This window comes from Mesocricetus auratus, unplaced genomic scaffold (assembly GCF_017639785.1).
Source record: "Mesocricetus auratus isolate SY011 unplaced genomic scaffold, BCM_Maur_2.0 Super-Scaffold_100676, whole genome shotgun sequence".
Lineage (NCBI taxonomy): Eukaryota > Metazoa > Chordata > Mammalia > Rodentia > Cricetidae > Mesocricetus > Mesocricetus auratus.
Window position 1 is genome coordinate 98,890,070 of NW_024429266.1, and position 22,981 is coordinate 98,913,050.

Genomic DNA, 22,981 nt, shown 5'->3' on the forward strand with positions numbered 1-22,981 from the left:
CCCAAGAACCCAGCTCCACACCCGCAGATGGATGCATACTCCCTTTTTAAAATTCTTTTTCTCGAGACAGAGTTTCTCTTTGGAGCACCAGTTCTGGAACTCGCTCTGCAGACCAGACTCACAGAGATCCACCTGCCACCTGAGTGCTGGAACCGAAGTCGTGTGCCACCACCGCCCACACGTCTTATTTTGATGTAGTAAGATGCTTTGGGGAAAACTGAGAGGCAGGGTGGAAAGAACTGGACCCCCTTCTCCCCCACAGCCTGAAACACAGGATGTCTGCTGTTCTCTGTGTTTCCCCACCCCCGGTGTCACCTCAGCCGGGGTGGGGGGGTGGATGCTGTGACAGGAAGAGTGTGTGTGTGGGCTGGGTCACCCCAGTGATTCAGGGTGAGCCTTGGGGCCCGGTGGTTCAGGGATGGGGGCTTCCGACTGGGTGTTCATCCTGCTGCAGCTCTGGGGTGAGTACCTGGGGGTCCCCACGTCGTGTACCCCTCCTACTGTCTTGCCTGCCTGTGCTGTCTGGTCCCCATCAGAACTACCTTGGCCCTTACAGCGTCTTCAGAGCAACCCAAACCACGTCCTAAACACCAGCCCTCAGGGACCGGAATCCCAGCCTCCGGGCCACACACTCTTTGAGAAAGGATCTTGCTTTGAGGGGTCAGGTTCCCACTATGTGTATGTGTATGAGTGAGTGTGTGTGTGTGACTGTTGTGTATGTGTGTGTGCGTGTGAGTACGTGTATGTGTGTATCTGTGTGCACACAGAGGCCTGATGTTCACCCCCAGAACCTTCCTCAGTCTGTCTCCACTGACTTTCTGAGATCCAGTCTCTTGTTGGTCTGAGGCTTGTGTGTGGGAGCAACTGACAGAGAGCTCATGGATCCTCTAGGCTCTGTGTCCCCTGTGTCCCCTCTGTGCACAGGATGGCACCACCATGCTCCATCTTCTTCAGAGGCTCTAGGGGCTCAAACTCGGGCCCTCACGGGGTGGCTAGCCTCGGTGACACTGTGTCTCTCCCAGGCCTGCAGGAAGCTGTGAGTCTGAGTGTGCAGCAGTGGCCCCCGTTGGTGAGGGCGACCCGAGGCCAGGAGCTGTTGCTGTTCTGTGGGGTGAAGCAGAGTCAGGCCTGGCAGAGGCTGCGTGTGGAGTGGGTCCGGGACAGGGTTGTTTTCTGCCACCTGTTCCTCTCCAACGGCAGCCTCAACCCCGGGGGCTGCGGGTCTCGGGGACAGCTGTCCTGGTGGCCGCCCGCAAACTTCAGCCTGCGGCTGGGCCGTGTGAACCTCAACGACAGCGGGGACTACGTGTGCCGGGCCACCCTGGAGATCCCCAAATTGCAAGAGGTCGAGGGCAACGGGACCAAGGTCCTGGTGGAGGCAGGTATGAATGGGGATGAAGGGGTGTTTGCATAGAGAAGGCTCTAGAACTCCCAGACTCCTGAATCTCAGGTCCTAGCTGAGTGTAAAATTGCTCACAGCACACTCGTGACACCAACACTTGGGAAGCTGAGGCAGGAGAACGCCAGGCTCAAATCTAGTTTTGAGGCAGGAGGGTAAGGAGTTCAAGGCCAGCCTGGGCTACACGAGATCCTGTCTCAAAAAGCTGTGCAAGGGCTGGAGAGGCAGTTCAGTGGTTAGAGCACCTGCCTCTCTTACAAAGTACCCGGGCGGGTTCGGTTCCTAGTACCCACATGGTGGTGGCTCAAGTCCCTTGTCACTCTAGCTCCCGGGACCCTATGGCTCCCTTCTGCCACTGTTGGCACTGCACGCACACATACTCAAACATAAAAAATAGTCAATTAAAAATTGGCAGACGCCGGGTGTTGGTAGCGCACGCCTTTAATCCCAGCACTCAGGAGGCAGAGGCAGGCGGATCTCTGTGAGTTCGAGGCCAGCCTGGTCTACAGAGGAAGTTCCAGGACAGCCTCCAAAGCCACAGAGAAACCCTGTCTCGAAAAACCAAAAAAAAAAAAAAAAATTGGCAGACCTGTTGTCCTGGCACTTGAGAGGCTAGTCTGGGCTACAGAGGGAGAGCCTAACTCAACATTAATATGTACCAGAAGAACCAGGTGTGGTGGCATACTCCTGTCATCCTGACATTCTGGAGGGTGAGCTTCAGTGGGATGTGACAGGAGCACTTGCCTGTTATCCTACTGCTCTCACAGGAAGCTGAGACAGGAGGATTGCCAAGAGTTCAACACTGGCCTGGGCCTTACCGTCTCAAACAAAACAAAGGAAACGACGCCATGTTTAGCTTGGTTGCGCTGGAACAGGGCATACACCCCCCCTTCTGTCATGGCAGTGACTTGTGGGACCCCAGTGATCCCGGTCAGTCTGTGTTGCGTTAGCCTCCGTCACCGGCGTGCTCTTCACAGCTAGCAGCGACATGCTGCCATTGCAGGAACTGTGTTCTGGCTCTGTGACTCATCGCCTGAGGAGTAGCCACTTAGCAGGCTGTGGGGGGTGGGGAGCAGCCGCACCCAGGGGGCTTCTCTACCCCACCAACAGCCTCCAGGGACCCCTGCCCATATCAGCGGCTTCAAGAGGAGGATTTGGGGGCGACCCATCTTCTCTAAGTCATGAAACCCTTGATTGCAGTCCTAGCGTCATCCCGGCCTGGACTCCGGGCCCCAATGCTCATTGAGTGGCTGTGTGAGCAGGGCTTGAGCTCCGCCCCATCCATCGCCAAGGCTGCCACGCACAGTCGTCGGCTTCCCAGTCTCGGCAGAATGAACTGAGAGCGATGGCATTTAGCGTGCTTTAGGTTACGATTTGGGGTGTGGATGAGAGGTAGAGTGAGGGGTTGGGGGCAGAAGTCGTTTGGAGGAGGGAGGGTCTCAAGAAGCATTCCTAGTTCGAAGCTACACCCCACTGATAGCGCACAGGCAGGTTCAATATCCCGAGGCAGGGAGGAGAGTGGCTGCAGGTGTTTGGGTTCCACAGTGGACCTCCTCCTGAGACAGGAACCTCTTCCCTGCAGGTGGCCTCCAGCTGAAGGAGACCTCCCGGCCTTCGGGTGAGCCCTTCCCCTACACCCACCTGCCCCGCCCCGTGTACCCCTCCCTGTGTGCCCCTCCCTGGCACAGTCTCCTCTGTCTTCCCACCCAGGGCTCCTGTTGGTGCTTCTGGTGGCTGGGTGTGTGGTGGCAGCCTTGGTGGTGCTGGGTGCTGTGTCGTGGGGTCTCCGCAGGTGTCGACGGGAGGGCTCAGGTGAGAGCACCTGCCCAGGTGAGTCTCAAGGGTGCTAAAGGCATATCGGTACTTGGTGCTACCTCCCCCGTGTGGCAGACATAGGAACTGCATCACCCTGCCAAGGGAGCCGGGGGTGCGGGTGGGGGTGGGGGTAGGGATGGGGGTAGGGGCGGGGCAGGAGGCAGCGTAGTAGGGAAGGCTGACCCCTCGCCCGTGCCAAGACAGCTCTGGCCACTCTTAATTTACTGTCACCTTTGATTTATGTCAAGTGCCCCCAGGAAATTCTTTCTACAGCAATGTCCTCTACCGGCCGCGGGAGACTCCATACAGGCCTTGGGCCCGGTCTAAGGAGATCGGCACAGCCAGAAACCAGAGAGCCCAGGCTATCTATTCCACCACCTTCCCCAAACCTGCCCCACGCCAGCAACTTCCGGTCTCCAAACCCAGCTCCAGCCCCAGGCCTGGCCACCCTGTCTCTGTCCACCATGTGTCTCCTGCAAGCCCCAGGAGGTAGGGGCAGGCCACATGCCGAGAGGGATCCTCAAAGTCAAAACAGGCATTGGAGACCCCTGAGAACCTGGACAAAGTTGGACCTGGGCACTCTGTGAGGGTGGCACCGTTTCTACAAAGGGAGGGGCGTCCTACAGCTACAGGCTGACTGACATCAATGACATGATTCAGGGACTGTCAATAAAGGATCCTTTCAGTACTGTGCCCGGAACCCAGGACCTCAACCGTGCTATGCAAGTGATTTACTCCACAATTACACCCACATCCTCACGGGAAGATTCTAGGCAGGGCTCCACCCAGACACGCCCCAAAACCATCACCGGGGAATTCTAGGCAGTCTCTATTGATTCTCATCCCTAGTTGTTTTTCCTCTTTACTTTGAGACAAATTCCTCTTATGTTGCTGAGGCTGGCCTGGAACCTCAACCTCCCCAGTAGCTGTCGTGACAAGCCTGCACAGCCAATCTCTGCTCTAACAAGGCTGTCTAAAGACCCAAAGCTCAAGCCTGTGGCCGTGTTGGCTGGGGTGCTACCAATAATGAAGAGTCCCTTGTGGGGTCCAGGGTCCCTGGAGATGGTCTGGCATCACACTTTGACTGGAAGAGTCTGATCCACATTTGATTTTTCCTGGCTGCTCTGGAACTCGCTCTGTAGAGCAGGCTAGCCTCGAACTGAGAGATCCCAACTCAACATTTTTAGACCCCTAGTGACTAGCCCATCACAGAGTGACTTGCCCTTCTGCCCTCTCCTGAGAAACCGGAGACCTCAAGATAAACTTAAAAGATAACCCTCCCTGATCCAGGAACTAGTTCACCACATTCCTGCTCAATGTTTAACTACAATGCCTAAAGAATGCTTGCTTGAGATAACCTTCCTGTTAAGACATAAGCTATCATTTAACTTCTCATCCTTTATGATGTTTGCCTAACTCCCCGATTCGGTTTTTCCCTTTTAAAGACCCCCGACTGCAGCTACTAGGGATCTATCTCCTCTGCCCCTGAGAGGGTCATGAGCTGGGCCCCAGTGCACTGGTTCCCTGAATAAACCTTGTGTGCTTGCAGCAAGAAGGTCTCTCTTGAATTGTTGGGGCGTCGGCTTATCCCGAGGCTTGAGTGAGGGTCTCCCCACTCTGGGGGTCTTTCAGAACTCACAGAGATCCGCCTGCCTCTGCCTCCCGAGTGCTGAGATTAAAGGTGTGCGCCACCATGTCCGGCCCTACCCTGGCTTTCATGTGTCCAGTGAGCAGAGATTCCACACTCAGGCCTGGATGATCCCTTCCTCCACAGCATGGCTTCTTGGGAGGGGGGGTTGAGCTGAGGGTCAGAGCTACTGGCATGTACCATGGTCCTGTCCCTATCCAATTGTCACTTTGAAGTGACAAGGGCTGCTTCTGCCTCCCCTCCCCCACTCCTGTGGATTTCCCTGGGAGGCCAGAGGCCCAGCTGTAGGCTGGGATGAGGCGGAGCTGTCCCTGCCTCTGGGGACATTTAGCTTCTAAACCCAGCTGGGTCCCTGTGACAAAGGCTTTGTCATTCATACCTATGGCTTTGGGAACAATCCAAGGTCTGAGTGGTCACCTGATCTCTCCCCACAGCCCCGAAAGAACAACAGGGAATGACAAGGTTTTAGAATTCGTTTTTATTATATTTATTTATTTATTTATTTATAGCGTGTGCCTTGTGTGTTAATCAGAGGACAACTTGCAGTGTCTGCTCTCTGCTGCCGCCGTGTGGGTTCCTGGGATTAAACCCCTCAGACCTGGCAACAAGCGCCCCCCCCCCTTGGCAAAGCCCACTCACAGGTTTGTCCTGGTCACTGAGAGCGGGCCCTGGAACCTCCCAGAGGGCAGTAGATTTGGCTTGGAGGGAGTCTGAGTCGTGAGTCCCCCTGTCCCCTGTCTGGCTTGACAGCCAGTGTGCAGCGTCCTTCAGGGGCTCTGGCTGCTGGTGACAGGGTAAAGCAGCACCAGATGCTCGGCGCCCTGCACAGGCAGTGGGCGGGCACTGTAATGCAGGACCAGCTCGGGAACGCTGGGGAAGGGCCCGCTGTGCTGGCCCAGCACCACCTGGTTCTCTCGAGTCCGCGCGAACTTCAGGTGCATGGAACCCTGGCTGCTCCTGTGGGTCAAGGCAGAGAGAGCATCAGTCCCGAAGGCCCATTCAACTCCCCATCTCTCCACAGCCGCCTTCCCACAGGTGCATGTAGGCGCTAGGACTCCAGTCCCACTCAGAGCCTCTCTGCAGGACTGACAGTCTCGAGTGACTTCCTGATCTCCATGGCTCTGTAGGGTGTCTTTCCCTTTGAAGCTCAGTTCTGGACCAGAGGTAAAAGGCGCTCCCAGCCAAGCTTGTTGACTTGAGTTCAGTTCCCCAGGACCCACAAAGTGGAAGGCAAGAACTGAACCCCAAAAGCTGTCCTCTGACCTTGACACCCACACATGCACAAAAGTAAAAGAGCCGGGCGTTGGTGGCGCACGCCTTTAATCCCAGCACTCAGGAGGCAGAGGCAGGCGGATCTCTGTGAGTTCGAGGCCAGCCTGGTCTACAAGAGTTAGTTCCAGGACAGCCTCCAAAGCCACAGAGAAACCCTGTCTCGGAAAAAAAAAACACTCACACAAAAGTAAAAGAAATATCGAAGCACTTGAGAGGCAGAGGCCGGCAGATGGATACAAATCCCAGAGTAGCCTGTTCTACACGGTGAGTTTTGGGCCAGTCAAAGCTACATAGTGAGACCTCCTCCTTACAATAAACAAACAAGTTAAACAAATTATTTATTTATTTAATCCCAATACCTGGGAGGCAGAGGCAGGCAGGTCTCTGAGTTGTTCCAGACCAGCCTGGGCTCTGCAGCTACACCACGCCTCACCCCGCTCACCCTGGCCCAGAGGGCGTCCTGTGCAGTCTGAGTGTCACTTCTGTAGAAGGCCCTCCCTCACAGACTCCCACCGACCCATTTTAGAATTGAGTTCATCTGTGTCAGGGCCCCGGCTCATAGAGGGGGCCCTGGAATACAGGAAGGGCATTTATTTATTTATTTAAACGTATACAGTGTTCCGCCTGCACGTATACCTGCACCAGCCCAGATTTATACTTTATTTATTTTTGTTTTTCTTTCTTTCTTTCTTTCTTTTTTTGGTTTTTCGAGACAGGGTTTCTCTGTGGCTTTGGAGGCTGTCCTGGAACTCGCTCTTGTAGACCAGGCTGGCCTCGAACTCACAGAGATCTACCTGCCTCTGCCTCCCGAGTGCTGGGATTAAAGGCGCGCACCACCACCGCCCGGCTATTTTTGTTTTTCAAGACAGGGTTTCTCTGTGTAGCACCTCTGGCTGTCTTGGAACTCACTCTGTAGACCAGGCTGACCTCAAACTCACTGAGATCCGCCTGCCTTTGCCTCCAGAGTGCTGGGATTTAAGGTATGCCCACCGTGTCTGGCTGTATTTATAGTGGCTGGAAAAGAGCTTCGTATTCCGTGGAGCTGGGGTTACAAGGAGTTGTGAGCTGCTTGATGTAGGGGCTGAACCCAAGTCCTCCCAAGGAGCAGCAAGCACCCTTAACCACTGGACTGTCTCTTTGGCCCCTTCCCTGCTCTTATTAAGAGAGTCTCATATGGCCTAGAATATCCTCAAATTGGATGAGTAGCTGGGGCTGAACTTGAACTCCTGATCCTCCTGCCCCCCTCCCCTCTTTCAACCCCCCCATGCTGGGACGACAGGCCATGTGGTGGTACCCTGAACCCACACTTCAGGCATCTCAAGGAACCGGAGCTGCAAACTCAAGTGCTTTCTAGAACATTCTGAGACTCTGCCTTCACACACAGGGCTGCACTTCACATTTTGGACAGGGCCATTCAAAAGAACCTTGGACCCTGGCTCCCTTTGCCCCCTGAGGTTTCGATCTCTTGCTAGGCTTCCAAGTTCACTCCTGTTGGACCCATTTAACCACTGGCCCAGGAACCCCATCTAGCCACCCGAAAGCCTGCCCACTTTCCAGAAATCCCCACCCACTGGCCTGGGAGCCCTATCCCGGTACTGGCCCTGAGGCTGGGTCTCACCTGAGGGACAGGATGCAGTCCTGAGCTCTGGTCTCACTGAGTCGCACTAGGTAGCTGCCCTCCTTGCAGAGGGACAAAAGGTTCTCGGCCTCCATGCGGCTCAGGGGGCCATGAAACCACCTGGGTGTGGGGACAGACACCTCCAGCTGATATCACTCACCTGGGGGTCAGGGACAAACCCCAAGGCACAGCTAGACAATTCTCTTGGATATGGTGAGTGGGGCCAGCGTGGGCTACATGAGACCCTAACTAATGAATGAATGAGTGAATGAATGAGCCCCCAGCTCCTTTGTGGTTCCTGGGTCCCCGGGGCCACGCACTCACGGCTGCTTCTCCAGGGCCAGGGCTGCATCTACGCGCTCTGCAGGCTGCGGTCTCCGGGGTTCCTTGGTCGAGCCTGGGGTCCGTTCCCAGTCGGGACCATCAAACTGTACTGGGAGAGGAGGGTGAGAGGCTAAGGCCCACCTACCTAGAGGGCGGGACAGGAGCCAGCCAATGGGATCTTAGTTTGGGGCAGCCTTTCAGAGCCTAGGAGATGGGGGTGGAGTCTAAGGTAGGACAGAATTGACACAGGAACTGTGATTGGTCTTTAGAAAGGAAGGGGTGTGGTCACCCAGAAATTAGGCACGATGGAAGGTGCCCTAAGTGCCTTGGCTGACAAAGTCAGAGCACAAGGGGTGTGGTCAATAGGGATGGGTTGGAAGTTTGTAATCAGTTTGTGAGCAGGACTACCCACAGAGTGGAAGGCGAGCACTGGTCCAAATCATGGCCTCATCCTTCCTGACCTGGGTTATCTGATAGTCTTTAGGTTGGTCCTGCTACCCCTTTACTCTATTTAGCAAGGAACTGTCTGACTCCAAGTCTACCACGTGGTAACTCCTAAAACCCCCTCGCTGCCATTCACAAGCTTCCACACAAGGGAGTGCGTTCTAGTATTTAGACTACAATTGCCCTATTGGGTTGGTCCTATAATGACCCCAAGTCCAGTGTGATGTCACAGCCACATCTCTTCCCAAGACTACACAGAATGGGGTTGGGGGGAAGGCATTTTCTATGGGGGAGAATTGATGTTACTGAGAACTGAGGCAGTGGTCAGAGGAGGCTTCCAAGTGGCCTGGCCTTGCACATACCTGCGAAGGCCCTGGAGATGTGATCTTTTTTCCATTCCCAAGGCTGGTCGTATTCATCCGCCGGCCTCTCATCCTCCAGGGGTAGTCTGCTCTGGCCGGAAGACACTCCATCTTCCGGCTCTGCACCCTGCTCCTCTTCGTAAGGAGTATCGTACAGCTGGACGGCTCTGCTTGGCCGTTCTGGGGTAGAGGAGACACTGGTCACCCTCCCCCCCCCGTAGGACAGGACCGTGTCCTCATCCTCAGCCCTGTGCACTCACCGCTCGAGCTGCCCCGGGCATCGTAGGGCTCCATGTACCCACCATCTGGGGCTGGCGGCTGAGGCTGGGCATCGAAAGGGTCAGAGTACTCAGTGTCTTCTTGAGGCTGCTGGAAAAGACTCAGGCTAGCTGTGGCTGCCCCTGTTGTGTGACACTGTGCTCTCTGCCTGCACTTGCTGGACATCTCGCGTCTCTCAGAGCTAGGCTGGCCAGGGAGTCCTGGAAATCTCCTGTACCCACCTTCCCAGCGCTGCTGTTATAAGCACAGATCACCACACTCAGCCCTTTAAATGGGTTTTGGGAATTCAAACCCAGTTCCCAGAGCCCACTGGTATCCTTCCAATACCAGCCCATAAGCCCTCCGATAAGCCTGCTTTACAGGCGAGGGAAGAAAAACCAGAGGTTAGTGGCCTGGGCAGGGCCACACAGCTGCTGAGTATGAGTCAGTTTAATTCCAGTCTGTCTCCCTGTGACCCTTCCTCCTCTCATGTTCCCCTCTTCCAGAGGTTTCAGGGGCAGGAGGGTAACAAGTTTTAGGTCAGCTTGGGTTTCACAGAGAGCACTTGTCTGAAAACCAAAACAATAGAGCAGTGGTTCTAAACTTCCTGATGCTCTGACCCTTCAATGGAGTCTCTCACGTTGTGACCCCCAACCATAGAATCATTTTCACTGCTACTACATAACTACAGTAGTTTTGCTACTGTTATGAATTGTAGTTAATATCTGTGTTTTCCGATGGTATTAGGTGACCCTGTGAAAGGGTCATTGGACACAGAAGGGGTGTGGCCAACAGGCTGAGAAACCCTGCCATAGAACTAAGCAGGGTTTGTCCCAGCATGCACCAGGTCCAGTTTCCATCATACCCAGCATAAAACTCTAGTGTGAAACGCGCCTGTAATCCTGTGACACACACTTGGGAAGTAGAAGCAGGAGTCTCAGGAGTTCAAGATCATAGCCAGCTAAGTAGTGAGTCTGAGGCCAGCCTGGGCTACTTTGCACCGAGTCTCACACAAAACAAAAACAGCGCTCACTTTCGGTCTTTCTGAATGGAGAATGGCTCTAGGAGAGGGCGACTAGCCTAGAAGCTCCCAGATTCCTCTGAGGTGGGGAGCGGAGGAATGTGAGGAGGGAACGTGAGGTGGGGACGCACCTCCTCCCCGGGGCTGCCCAGCAGGGCCTTGGCTCTGGCCATATCCGCAGCCTCCACCTTGATCAGCCGGTGCCTGGGAGAGTCGTACTTGGTGTCGCCTGGACCGGGGTGCTCTGGCTCGGGGCGGCCATCGGAGTCCTCGTAGGGATCCTCGAAGTCCAGGTCCTTTTGCTCGCGGTAAGCCCTTAGGATGTCGCTCTCGGTGTAGTCTGGGGTGGGCGGCTGCGGTGGGGGCCTCCGGCCACCAAAGCTCAGATAGTCCCGGAGCCACTTGGCCATCGGTGTCCCCGAAATAGGCTGGTGTTAGACCAGGGCTTCCATGCGCGCTCCGCAGCTTGTCCTGGGGGGAGGGAGGAGGGGAGAGACAAAAGGGGTAGAAAGAATCGAGAGGACAGAGGAGAGGGAAGAGGAGGGGTGGGGAGGTCAGGATTCCTAGGCTGAGCTCAGAGCGGAGGGGGCAGCAGGTGGTGACCTCACAGCCGCTGGAGTCATGCACTTTCCGGGTCTGAGTTGCAGGCGACATAGTATGGTGTCAGCGCCACTGTCCTCTGGAGCCCCACGCATAAAGTTGCCAGAGGCTGGGCCACCCAGAGCGTCGTACTCCCTGTGTCCGATCCCAAGGGTCCCACCGGGCTGATTCCTTAAATCCCCATCTATTCCCTTAACCCCCTTATCTCTTACCCGCCCCCATCCCTTAACCCCTTATCCCTTAATCCCCCATCGCTTAACCTCCCAGATCACTTAACCTCCCACCCCTTACCCCCATCTCTTGACTCCCCCATATACCTTACTCTCCAATCTCTTAACCTCCCCATCCATATCATTTAACCTCCCATCCCTTAAACCCCGCCCCCGTACCCCTTCACCTGGATCCCTTACCCCCATCTCTTAACCTCCCCTTCCCTTAACACCCGGATCCCTTAACCCCCCCGCCCCGTACCCCTTAACTCTAGGATCCCTAACCCCCACATGTCTTAACCTCCGGATCCCTTACCCCCATCGCTTAACCTCCCCATTTCCCTAATTCCCGGGTCCCTTATTCCCCACAACCCCCGCCCCCGCAACCTCTTAACCTCCCCAATTCCCGAACCGCCTACTGCCGCCGCACAAAGGGACATAAACCCCAGGGTCCCGGCCCGGGCTCTCGGGGCTGTGGGAGGGGCGAGGACACCGTGTGCCACCGGGTCCCGCCCCCGCCCCGCGGACAGACCTGCAGACCTCAGACCTCCAGCCACTTCGGGGCGGGGACGGCGGGACCCGGACCCGGGAGGGCTTCGGAAGAAGAGGGCACCGGCGCGGGGACAGCGTCGCCCTTGGGACCGGGGCCGGGAGGGGATTGGGCGAGAGACCCGAGCATCGCGCAGGGTCGCGGCTGGCGGTGGCGCGGGGCGGGAGGCGCCGTCCGTCACCGCCGCGTCCGTCGCTTTGTGGCAGGCGAGGGGGAGGGGCGGGAGGCGGCCGCAGCTGCGGGTCCGCGGAGGGAGGGAGGGGAGCGGGCTGGGACCCTAAGAGCTGGAGAGGAGGCTGGGAAGCGGGACCCTAAGGAGGGCAAGTGCAGGGCAGGAGTCAGCCAGCGTCGCCTGAGCCACGGCCATGGGTCTCTGTGCCTTAGTCCCCAGATGGTAAACAGAGCCAGAAGCATTGACAGACGAGAGTTACTGCTGAAGGGTCTCAGGTTTCCCAGGCTGGCCTCCAACTCATTTGATCCAACTGCCTAAGCCTCCCAGTGCTAGGGATGACATTCAGGGCTTCCAGCAAGCTAGGCAAGCGCACTACCCACTGCGACGTTCCGGCTGGGGAAACTGAGACACACACAGAGAGGTTATGAGAGTGGGGCGTTACTCAGGCCACCCATCCGTCAGTTTGTGCCGGGACATCTCGAGGGTGGCACTGGTTGCTCACAGGATGAGCGTTCATCCTCTCATCCTCTGTGAGCCCTGCTTTACACGTGGGGGAAACTGAGGCTTAGAGTGAGCACAGCATCGGAGTCGGCTGTGTTCCCTGACCACCCGCAGCTCCTATCTCGGCACAGCAGAGCCCCCAGAGCGTGCAGATAATCTTCCAGAGTGTGTTGGGCAGCCGTTGGCATCACACTCGAGCCTCGTCCGCAGCATGAAGGACGGATAACGGTGCGTGGCAGGAATGGCAATCAGGGGCCCTGAGGCGGAACCAAACGGCGCTTGACTTCCCCTCGATTCGGAGCCTCCGGAGGGGACCAGGTGGGTGTGTGTGAGGGAGGGAAGGCCGAGAAAAGAGCCGGGACTTGACTTTCTGATGGGGGATGGGGGTCACAGTGGCCACCCTGGTACATCCTGATGGATGACTTGGAAGATGGGCAGGGGCAGCCCCCGAGTGTGTCCCACTGATCCTGATGTCCTACTGCTGGCCCTCTTAAAAGTACAACCCAAGGGCTGGGGGTGGAGGTGGCTAAGAGGGGAGCATTAGCCCAACACTGGGGGGGCGCTTAGGTCCCATATTCAGCACCTTAAACCCAAGCAAAAACAGAAAGAATCAGGGCACGAGTGGCCTGCACAGTGTATCAGAAAAGCCATGTAACCTGCACTCTGGTTCAGAACATCCCCCCACCCCCCATTTCCCTGCCAGTCTCCGGGAATCGTCCTGTCTCTGTCAGCTTGTTCTGGGTATTAGCAGACTTGGAGTTTCTCAGTGGACTTCCGGGTCTGGTCCTCTCACTGGCTCCACATTCCAGCAGGTTAGTGACATGAGGTGGAGTTGTGTGAGGTTCCACCATGTGGCACACAAGTGTTACTAATACACAGACTAACGGGGTCTCGCTGACTGCACCTCAGATCTGCGCAGAAGTGTGACACAAGGGGTGGTACATTGGTCCAGTGTGTCTGTGAGGCTGCACCCATGGGGAAGGCATGACTCTGCCTTCAGCGGCCCCCGGTCAGATGAAGTATAGTTGCTTCCCTGGGCCACAGGCTGAGGGAGGAGGCATGAGCACATTTCCACTGGTGCCCAGTCAGATGGAAGTTCACGCTTGCTTCTGGGCCACAGCCTGAGGGAAGATGCAAGTCACTGACTTTCAAGGTCCCCAAGAGGCCTTACAGCGGGATTACAGCGTGCCTCCAGCATGTGTCACAGCACAGGGACAGGCTTGTGAGCAGCAGGCTGGCAGAGGGCCATGGGCAAGCTGGTCCAGCTAGTGTCTCACTGGGTGCCAGGACAGGTGGTGGGGTCAGCCCTGGCCTGGCAGCTTCTGTCGCCAGGGGGCTCCAGGGATCTGATGGAGGAGACAGCAAGTTAGACCTGACACTTCTGAGGACATGGTGACAGCTGCAGAGCTAGAGAGGGCTCCAACCAGACCCCAGAGCGTCCCTGCTCTTGCCTGGGGCGGGGGCGAGGATATGGGGTGTGCAAAGGAAGAATTCAGGGGAGGGCAGACTGCAACATGAACATTTCAGGCTTAAGATCAACTTGGTGGTTCATGTTTCTAATCTGAGCACTGGGGGTGGAGGTGGAGGCTAGCCTGGGCTACATGTGCCTGCTCTCCACCAGCACCAGCAGTACCAGGCTCACTGTGTTCTAAACAACAGACTCAGCCTTGGCAGTTTTTTTTTTTTTTTTTTTTTTTTTACAGTACCAGAGCACAGACTAATATAACGCCAAATTCTGAATGAGGGTCTTGTGCTGAGGGCCCGGGCCCAAGGCTGGGGTGTGGCTGCAATCCCAGGAGTGTTAAGCTCTGGTCATACAGTTGCACAGGGTCTCTGGATGGCACACATGGTTACCAATGGATTTTCTTCTTTTTCACTCAGTGTTATTGTGTTGAGGGTAGAGCCTTGTTGGGAGATGGTCCCCAGGGACCCTGCCCTTGCCCCATGTCACACAGTGTTCAGATCTGTGGCAGGAAGGGACAGGGCAAACAGGCTTCCCATAACTCAAAGGCTGCAGAATGGGCCAGGCTGTCTGTTCAGAGACGCCTGTGCTGAGAGACTCTGGCTCTCCACTCCCTGCGGAGACCCGTGGCAGACACAGTCACGAGGCGTTTGCTGAGGGTGCCTGCCTTGATCCCATCTCCTCCTCTGGCTTCTTGGGTCTGTGATGCCACCACAGGGGCTCAGCTGTCACTGTCCTCGCTGTCTCCATAGGCACCCAGCTGGCTCAGGGAGGAGGCCCCAGGTCTCTGGGGTGCAAGGTTGGTCGCCTTCCTGCTCTCGGGGGCACCTGTGAGGAGGGCAAGGTGGTCCAGGGATGCAGGGCAGGGGAGTGTCACCTCAGTCCTATACTGGCCCGGGAGACCCCACCTAGGCAGTTGATGTCCACATGACACAAGGACAGTGTCAAGGACCAAGTGCCTTCATGACTAAGGGTACAAAGGGCCTCCACACCCGACCTGCTGTGTGGCTTCAGGCAGTAGGTAACCCTCTCTGAGCTTTAGGATCTGCCTCTGACAAATGCTAACAGTGGCTGTGACAACCCCAAGTCAAAGGTGTGTCAACCTATCTAAATAGGGTGAATTATGCAAACCATACAAAGGACACTGTGGTCACATGGGCAGCACACCATCTACAGCGATGTGGGGTCCCTTGACACTGTACGGCCAGTCACATGGCAATCATAGCTATCATGTGACTTCAATTCCAGACCTTTGCTCCTTTTTTTTTTTTGTTTTCTTTGTTTTTCATTGAGAAAGGGTTTCCCTGTGTAGCCCTGACTATCCTGAAACTCCATCTATGGATCAGGCTGGTCTCGAACTCACAGGGATTAAGGGCATTTGCTATCATAGCCTGACTCCTTTTTCTTAAGACAGGGTCTCATGTGTCCAGACTGACCTTAAATTCCTTATGTAGCTGAGGCTAACCCCGAGCCCCTGATCCTCTTGCCTCCCTCTGCTGAGTGCTGGGTGAGCCGTAACCCCACTCTGGTCACCGGCCTCACTCCACCCACTGTATGAAGCTTCTAGAGAGTGCCATGCGCACCACTGCCTCCTGGGCTGCTGTGGGACTCACCTGAGGTTGGCATCCAGTCCTGCTCTGCGCCCCCACTGGCTTCCGTCTTCACCTTCTTTGGCACAACCAAGCCAGTCAGCTGTGCCCTGATGCCCATCGCCTCTGCCTTCCTCTTGGTCTTCGGGGCCTGTGGAGACCATGACAACTGCTGCTCTCTGACTTCCCTGACCCGGCTCTGTGGAGCCAGTTTGCATACCAAGTCTGCTATAGCTCTGCATTCCTCTCTGGCTCCCAAGGTGGCATCTGAGACTTCTCACCTGCTGCTTCTCATCCTGTGAGCTCCTACCCATCCCTCAATACCCATCTCAAGCACCTGCCCTATGTGTAGTCATGTGCAGTCTTAGGAACTGTAGTATATCCAGGCCCACAACAGTTTCTTTGACCACTAGCTCCCTAGTGCCACCAACAGCTCCTAGCACACCGCAGGGGCTCAACCTGCAGCCCAAGCTGGCCTTGGGCTCCCCATGCGCTGATGACAGGTGTACGGCACTGTCCAGGGCCCTGGGCGTGAAGAAGTGAGGTGTGATGTGCAGATCTGTCTGTCACCCTGGCCCATGGGAGGCTGCAGCAGGAGGGCTGTGGGGCTGAGGTCAGAATGGGCTGTGGAGTATGACGACCCTTCTTTAAAGAACAAGACAACCAGAACCCGAGCAAGTCTGGGTTCCACATGGGAAGACCACAGGGGCCGGGAAGAGGGTCCAGCGGGCTAGCTTGCCTGTCTGAAGAACTTGGGTTCAAGTCCCCAGCACCATGAAGAGCTAGGCACAGAAGCGCATGGCTATAACCCCAGCACTGATGGGAGATGGGAGTTTGAGACGAGAGAACCCTGGGAGTCACTGGGCCTCGTCCACACAGCTGTCACAAGAGGAGATCCTGTCTCAACCAGGGTAGGAGGGAGGCCACATGCCTGAGGCTGTCTGCTGACCCAAAAGCTGAGTGGACACTGGCAACTCACACCTGGATGCAGCCAGAAGAGGCTAGAAGGCACTAGAACCTTCAGCAGCAGGGGCTGGAGCAGCTGCAAAGTCCTGGACACGCCCAGAACCCTGACAGGACCCAGGGACACCTCTTCATCTTTAATAGCCTGTGGGCTTTTAGCTGTCCAATGTGCCCGTGTGGAAGCCAGAGGCTAACATCTGTCTTCATCAGTTGACCCCCACCATGGATTCTGAGGCACCATTGTCTCTCAGTGGCTTGCAGATCCCACTCAGTACAACCCAGGACTCTCCTACCGCTGCCTTCCTGGTGCCAGATCCCAGGCCTGCTGGGCTGCATCTGGCTCTATTTTTGGAAACAGCTCTTGCTATGTAGCCCGGGCAGACCTCACATGTGAGAGATCCGCCTGCCTCTGTTCCCAAGTGCTGGGATTAAAGGTGCCCGTCACCTCGCCTAGACCAGTGCATCTGGGTTAGCGCGCATCGGGTAAACCCCGGGCCTGTGCTGTGGGTTAGCGCGCATCGGGTAAACCCCGGGCCTGTGCTGTGGGGCAGGCCCTGGACTGCCTCTCTGCCTTCGGTGGACTTTTCACCAGCTACTCCCTCCCCGGGTGCAGAAGCAGGAAGCAGTGTTGAGCCACACTGTGGGCTGTCTGTCCTGTTATGAAGTCAGTCCTGCTGCTCATGGTCTCTAGTGCGGCTCAACCTGGGCACTCACACTCTGCAGTCTGACCCTGCTCACCTCATCCAGGATGGCTGTGGGGCTGGGTCTCACTGCTGCCCGTGGTCGGGAAGGCAGAGCTTCATCTTCTGAGTCGGAATCCTCCAGAAGCCTGCGGTGGCGAGCCTCCTCCAGCAAGGCCCTAGAGGACAGACACAGTGAGGACTCGCTGTAGGGATGGTCCCCAGGGGTCTCTGCTGCAGCATCGAGGGGCTGCTGCCTCTTCCTGCTGTCAGAGGGTGAGGAACAGGGGAGCAGGGGGCAATGCTAACAATTTTCAGGGCAGTGGTTCAGGGGCTGAGAGCTTGGCTGGCACACGTGAGGCTTAAGGTATACACCCAGCACCACAGAAATAATTGAGTGAATCTAATCTGGGTGCAATAGGCACATGCCTACTACCACCCCAGCTCTGGGGACGTGGACCATGGAGGATCAGGAGTTCAAGGCCATCCTTGGCTACTCAGTGATTCTGAGGCCAGCCTGAATTAAACGCGCAGCCGTGGGACCCAAATGAAAAGCTAGTCACGGCTGTGCAGCACTGGATCCCGAGGGTCCGGGCAGCTGTACAAGGGCACAGGGCAGGAGGGGGTTCCGGGTGGAGGGGAGGCGAGCAGGGGGCAGCCCTGGGAAGATCCGGAAAGGCCCGGGCAGCTCACGCGGTCTCTCGCTCATCTTCCTCCTCCTGCTGCTGTCGCCACTGCTCCTGTGACAGGCGGTGCTGCAGCAGCATGGCCTCGAAGTCCACGTGCGCCTGCCGCTGGTTCAGGTCCTTCAGCTCCTGCAGGTTCTCCAGCACCTCCATCTCCAGCTTCGAGTCTTTGGTGCGGTTCTCCAGGACCTGGGGGCACAGGGCGTTGAGGGGGCGTGGGCAGGGGCAGGCAAAGGGCATGGGTGGAGGAGGGGAGCATGCGACCAGGGGGTACATCCTTCCGTGAGGGAGGGTCAGGAGCGGGGAATGGGAAGGGGTGCAGAGCGGAGGCGCTGCGGCCAGGGGCTCGCCTTCATGGGGTTGTTCAGCTCCTCGTCCTCACGCTCCTTCTGCACGCGCTTTTCCTCCTCCTCCAGGAGCTTCTCAGCCTGGAAGTTTCGCGTGGCCCCGTGCTCCATGGTGTAGTCGGTGTTCTCGGGGTCTGTCTGCAAGGCGAGGGGAGGGACAGACTCACCGACGGCCCCAGGCTGCTGACTGCGTCCCCGTGTGCGTTTCCCCATTCCCTGGGCCAGCTCCTGTCTCCGCTTACTCCTTTGGTGGCTGTGGCCTTCCTCCTAAGGGCCACACTCTCTGGAGTATTGTGGCCACACCAAAGAGCACCTGACTGGGCGTGGGCTCACTGCCCCTCAAGTCCGTGACTTTGTCCTCCCCCTGTGCCCTCTGCACCCTGGACCTCACGTCAGGCCTCGGGCTGTGCACGCATCTAGCCTTGTCTTCTTGCTTATGAATTACATTAGACCTGCCTGCTTCTCAGCTACACAGTTGACTCCATGTGGTGCTCCTCTGTCAGGGAGCTCTGAAGTGAATGAGGCTAGCCTGGGGTACCGTATGAGGATATGGCTCAGGGGTTAGAGCACTGGCTGCTCTTGCGGAGGACCAGGGTTCAGGTCCCAGCACCCACATGGCGGCCCATGACCACCTCTAATGCGAGGCCCAGGGTACCCGATGCCCCTTTTGGCTTTCAAGGGCACCAGGCATACAGACATTCCAGAGATACACGTGTGAAATAAAAATGTAACTTCTTCAAGCTATGTTTTGTTCACTTCAAAAAAAATTCTTATTTTGAAGTCACAGGAAAAAAGCTTACAGTGAAAAAAACAACAAAACCAACCGACCAAACCCAAAGCCTCTAATGGTGCAGATCTGAGAAGAGAATTTCCCTTCTCCTGTCTTTCCCCGAATTCTCGTTTTCGCCAGAGGCCTGCAGAGCCCTGGCTTCCATCCCAAGAAACACGAAAGAAAATCACGACTTTTAGACAGATGTGGCAGCACACACCTGTCACCCCAGCACCAGAGGTGGAGGCAGGAGGATCATGGCCACTCTGGTCACACAGGAGTTCGAGGCCAGCCTGCGCTACAGGAGACTGACTAATCACAACAAATGAAGCAGGAGCACAGCGCGACTTCCTCTCTGTAATACTTGAGAGCCTCGCCTATTCAGCCACCTCAGGCCCCACACGCAGGTGGACAGGCTTTTCTGTGTGGGGTCTTGCTGCAAGCGCCCTCCCCGGCCCCTCTGTGGCTGTCCCCAGAGGGAAAGGCTGTGAGCGAGTGGAGGCAGCCCCTACCTTGAAGGTGATCTCGGCCAAGCAGCGCGTGCACTTGATGTAGAAGCGGAAGATGGGCAGGCCCAGGTAGGCCTCGTTCTGCACCGTTTCTTTGCGAGCATTGAACTTCTTCCCCTTGTAGATGTACTCTCCACACGTCTTACACCTGCGGCCAGCGCAGGCGTGTGAGCCTCTCTGCACTCTGTACTGACCACAGCATATGCATCTCCAGGAGGATGCCCTGCCTGGGTACATGGGCTTCTGAGACCCCAAGCAGGTGACCGCAGGACCCTGCGCCCTGGCCCCTCTTCCCTTCCTGCGGTGCTGACCAACGCCTCTGGCTTGGTCCGAAGACCGCACAGCCGAGACCCTCACACTTCCCCGCCTGTGTCCTTGTGTGACTGCCAGAGGATGGGCAGCATCCCCACTCCACTCTAGACTGAGCGTCTGAGGCTGGGGTGTGTCCTGGGCCGACGGCAGGTATCTGACAACTGCTTGTCGGAGGAGCGTGGGGGTCTCAACAAGAATGGCCTCTCTAGGGTCATACACTGCAAGGCTTAGTCACCAGGGCGGGGTGCTACTTGGGAGGGTTAGAGGGATCAGGAGGTGTGGCCCTGTTGGAGGAAGTGTGTCTCTGGGGTCGGGCTGGCCCAGTGTCTCTCTCTGCCCGTGGATCAGGGGGCAGCTTCCACTATTCCCTGGCACCGTGCCTGCCGCGGCTCCCCGCCGTGACAGAGGACTAAGTCTCTACATCTAACCCAGCACCAGCTAAATGCTTTCTGTTGTAGGAGTTCCGGTGTCCACGGTGACTACGGCAGGTACGGATGGAGGGGTGAACACGACACATGACCAACCAGTCAATATGGACAGCCTCTCCATGCTCAGTGGCCACTAGGGTGTGAGTAACAGGAGTGTGATTCCCACATAAGATCAAGTGTGAGTGGCTGTTTGATTCCAAGCTGGAGAAGCCCAGGAAAGCAGGGGAGGGGTGTGATGCAGGCTTATGGAGGAGGCTAGCAGCCTGTCTGGTGAGACGGGAGGCGGCTCTGTGAGGAGGAGAGGAGCCACTGACATGAGCACTGCAGGCAGAGGCCAGAGGCTGGTGCAAGGGCCCTGGGGCGGGGGGGGGAGGGCTGCCACCACAGAAGCCTGCAGGACCAAGCGTCACTCTCACTGTCCATGGAGGCCTGCTGATAAGGGGCTGGGGACTCCACGGGGACAGGGATTTCATCCTTGTTGGCTCTTTCTCCACAGACTCCAGCCCTGGCCTCACACCCCTGGGGATTCACCTCATGTTGAAGGGGGCCATCAGCCGAACCACGTACTGCCGGTCCTTGGGTAGCTTGAGTTTTGGGATCTTTGATGGATCGAAGTCAGGTGGGTAGTATTTCTGTAGGGGAAGAGGGTGCTGCTGTTTTCCTGTACTCAGGTCCCAAATGGGCAGAAAGGGGATCTGGGAGCCAGGAGGACCCAAGATACCCCAGTTTCAGGGATCTGCCCAGGATTCATCCTGCTCATGCCTTTCCAGACATGGGCTGTTTGAAGAACAACCATGAGAAGTTGAAATGGGGAGGAGTGCACAAACTTCCAGAACCTTCTCCCAGACATATCACAGAGTGAGTGCATGCTGCTCCCATGAGCTGTTATATGCCTTCCCTGCAGGTAAGGTTCTAGAGGCCCCGGATTTGCAGTGGGGGTGGACCCCTTCTGCTCAGTACATGGTAAGACTCTAGATGCTCACGAGATAACTGGAGCTCAACATAAACCAGGCATTGTCGATGATGGTCTATCCTGGACTAGGGAACCACACAGGCTCCCGGACACCATCCCAGGATACAACATGGCCAGCGAATCTCCTCTCTGTGTACTTGGCAGGCTGGGGTGAGACACACAGGCACAGCCACTCTGGGTTATGGAGATCCTGCCAATGCTCACACCCACTATCCCCAGCACCTGGGAGTGTGAGACAGCGGGGTGGAGAATGACAAACTCCCCTGCAGAAAAGCCAGAGAAACTGTGTGGACCACCAGCGAGGAGGCACTCTGCTTTGGACACCTGCTGGCGGCAGGACCCCCTGGGAGGGGGGAGGGGAGGGGGATGTCTCCCTTGCTTGACTGGAGCTTTGCCAAGGTTTCAGGAGGATGCTGGCATGGTGGTGTGTGCCTGTCACACCAGGACAGGCTGATGCAGAGGAAGTGAGTTTGCAGTCAGGCTGGGTGCTGCACACATGCAGGCAAAACATACAATAAAAAATAGGTAAGCCTGGTGCTGGAGAGATGGCTCAGAGGTTAAGAGAGCACTGACTGCTCTTCCAGAGGTCCAGGGTTCCGTTCTCAGCTCACAACCATCTGTACTGAGATCTGGTGCCCCCTTCTGGCTTACAGGGATGCATGCAGACAGAATACTGTATACATAATAAATAAATAAAATCATTTTAAAAAAATAGGTAAGCCTGGGCTGGAGAGATGGCTCAGAGATTTAGAGCTCCGATTGCTCTTCCAGAGGTCCCGGGTTCCGTCCCCAGCAACCACACGGTGGCTCACAGCCATCTACAATAGGATCTGGTGCCCTCTTCTGGCCTGCAAACCTACATGCAGGCAGAATGCCGTGTACGTAACAAATTAAAAAACTTGGTAAGTCTTCTAAAGATGAATATAGCCCAGCTAAGGGTACACGCCTCTAATCCCAGCAGTGGGGAGGCTCAAGCAGGTGGGTCTGAACCTGAGGCCATTCTGGGCTATGCAGTGAGACACTGACTCGGAACAGACAGAACGGACACACACACATCCAGGAAATGGAGAGTCAGGTTTTCCAGGAGAGGAAACTGAGTCCCTGCATCCCAGTCACTCAAACCGATGTAGAAAACGCGGCCAATATTCGCTTAACAAGAACTGGGACGAACTAAGGTCGCCAACGCCCCAGAAAAAGCGACTGGAGAGTTTCCTTTAGAAAAACCAATCGGATGAGGCGACGTAAGCCCTGATGACACGTCTGCTAAGCCGGAAGGGAAACATGAGCGAACCCGCCCCTAAGAATGTCATTGGCAAGAGACAAGGGAAGCTCCGCCCCACGGAAACCCGCTGTGGCGGAGAAATTCCGAAAGGAAATAACTGGGAGGAAGCGAGTCTCTCCCGGAGCCCTCGGATGTCCCACTCTCGGCAGAAACATCTGGACCCTGAGCACTTACGTTTAGAACTTTCCGTTCCGACATGTTCGCTCCCTGCCCGTCGCACAAGCAAAGAAGCCGCTCGCTTAGGTCCGCTCGGAGTTTACCCGACCAGGCGCTGCGGTTCTCTGGACGTCACTTCCTTGGTCGTCTGCTGGGCTTTAGCATTCTCATTGGCTGCAATCTCTGTCGATCAAGGTCGCATTTGCTCTCTCTTTTCCTTCCTGAGTGCCCGTAGGTGAGGTAGTAAATAAAGGTTCCGGGAGCCTCTGGGTCGCTGCCGGGAGTCCATAAGATTTTGTCCCGCACTGCTGTTCTATTGATGTTGTTTTTTCAGGGTCTCACTGGGTAGCCCTGGCTGTACTGAAACTCACCATGTATCCCAGGCTGGTTACGAACTCACAGAGATCCTCCCGTCTCTGCCTTTCCGAGTGCTGGGATTAAAGATGTGGCCACCATGCCCTGCTCTGTTGTTTCTTCGTTGGTTCGTTCCTTCATTTCTGGTGCTGGGGATTGAACACGGGGTCTTTGCACATGCCAGGCAGGCACTACCACCGAGCCACTACCCAGTCCTCTCACCTTGAGACAGCCTTTCTGTAAAATGCCCAGAGAGGGGGAGCTTTCTGTAGCCCAGG

At 56.4% G+C, this 22,981-nt stretch overlaps 3 protein-coding genes across 6 annotated transcripts; 1 reads left to right on the top strand and 2 right to left on the bottom strand.

Annotated features, from left to right (window-relative positions):
• Nucleotides 1–217: 217 nt before the first annotated feature.
• Nucleotides 218–4,440, top strand: Tmigd2 (transmembrane and immunoglobulin domain containing 2). The gene is made up of 6 exons (XM_021233722.2): nucleotides 218–461; nucleotides 1,023–1,382; nucleotides 2,982–3,017; nucleotides 3,110–3,229; nucleotides 3,463–3,703; nucleotides 4,087–4,440. The coding sequence occupies exons 1-6, from the start codon at nucleotides 419–421 to the stop codon at nucleotides 4,310–4,312; spliced, it is 1,026 nt and encodes a 341-aa protein (XP_021089381.1). The 5' UTR covers nucleotides 218–418; the 3' UTR covers nucleotides 4,313–4,440.
• An 885-nt stretch (nucleotides 4,441–5,325) lies between these two features.
• Shd (Src homology 2 domain containing transforming protein D) lies at nucleotides 5,326–11,815 on the bottom strand. 4 transcript variants are annotated; one of them, XM_005081391.4, is made up of 7 exons: nucleotides 11,503–11,815; nucleotides 10,293–10,632; nucleotides 9,143–9,248; nucleotides 8,883–9,062; nucleotides 8,077–8,185; nucleotides 7,753–7,872; nucleotides 5,326–5,819 (listed from the first exon to the last, which is right to left on the bottom strand). In XM_005081391.4, the coding sequence occupies exons 2-7, from the start codon at nucleotides 10,569–10,571 to the stop codon at nucleotides 5,630–5,632; spliced, it is 984 nt and encodes a 327-aa protein (XP_005081448.1). In that variant the 5' UTR covers nucleotides 10,572–10,632; nucleotides 11,503–11,815; the 3' UTR covers nucleotides 5,326–5,629. The 4 variants fall into 4 exon arrangements, with proteins under 4 accessions (XP_005081448.1, XP_012976926.1, XP_012976928.1 ...); XM_013121472.3 differs by having other exon boundaries at nucleotides 9,143–9,251; XM_013121474.3 differs by lacking the exon at nucleotides 7,753–7,872 and having other exon boundaries at nucleotides 9,143–9,251.
• A 2,244-nt stretch (nucleotides 11,816–14,059) lies between these two features.
• On the bottom strand, nucleotides 14,060–22,573 carry Yju2 (YJU2 splicing factor homolog). Its single transcript, XM_005081392.4, has 8 exons — nucleotides 22,368–22,573; nucleotides 20,470–20,570; nucleotides 19,202–19,346; nucleotides 17,924–18,058; nucleotides 17,581–17,762; nucleotides 16,946–17,066; nucleotides 15,269–15,395; nucleotides 14,060–14,483 (listed from the first exon to the last, which is right to left on the bottom strand). Exons 1-8 carry the CDS (start codon nucleotides 22,389–22,391, stop codon nucleotides 14,377–14,379), a joined length of 942 nt encoding a protein of 313 aa, XP_005081449.1. The 5' UTR covers nucleotides 22,392–22,573; the 3' UTR covers nucleotides 14,060–14,376.
• Between the last annotated feature and the right edge of the window lie 408 nt (nucleotides 22,574–22,981).

Coding starts and splice junctions, on each gene's coding strand:
- Tmigd2 (XM_021233722.2), top strand. CDS start 419: ATGGGGGCTTCCGACTGGGTGTTCATCCTGCTGCAGCTCTGGG. Junction 462..1,022: donor CATCCTGCTGCAGCTCTGGG/GTGAGTACCTGG, acceptor TGTCTCTCCCAG/GCCTGCAGGAAGCTGTGAGT. Junction 3,230..3,462: donor AGGTGAGAGCACCTGCCCAG/GTGAGTCTCAAG, acceptor ATTTATGTCAAG/TGCCCCCAGGAAATTCTTTC.
- Shd (XM_013121472.3), bottom strand. CDS start 10,571: ATGGCCAAGTGGCTCCGGGACTATCTGAGCTTTGGTGGCCGGAGGCCC. Junction 9,252..10,292: donor TGGGCAGCCCCGGGGAGGAG/GTGCGTCCCCAC, acceptor AGTCTTTTCCAG/CAGCCTCAAGAAGACACTGA. Junction 5,820..7,752: donor GACTGCATCCTGTCCCTCAG/GTGAGACCCAGC, acceptor CTTGACCCACAG/GAGCAGCCAGGGTTCCATGC.
- Yju2 (XM_005081392.4), bottom strand. CDS start 22,391: ATGTCGGAACGGAAAGTTCTAAAC. Junction 20,571..22,367: donor CGGAACGGAAAGTTCTAAAC/GTAAGTGCTCAG, acceptor CTTCCCCTACAG/AAATACTACCCACCTGACTT. Junction 17,763..17,923: donor AGCTGAACAACCCCATGAAG/GCGAGCCCCTGG, acceptor CTGTGCCCCCAG/GTCCTGGAGAACCGCACCAA.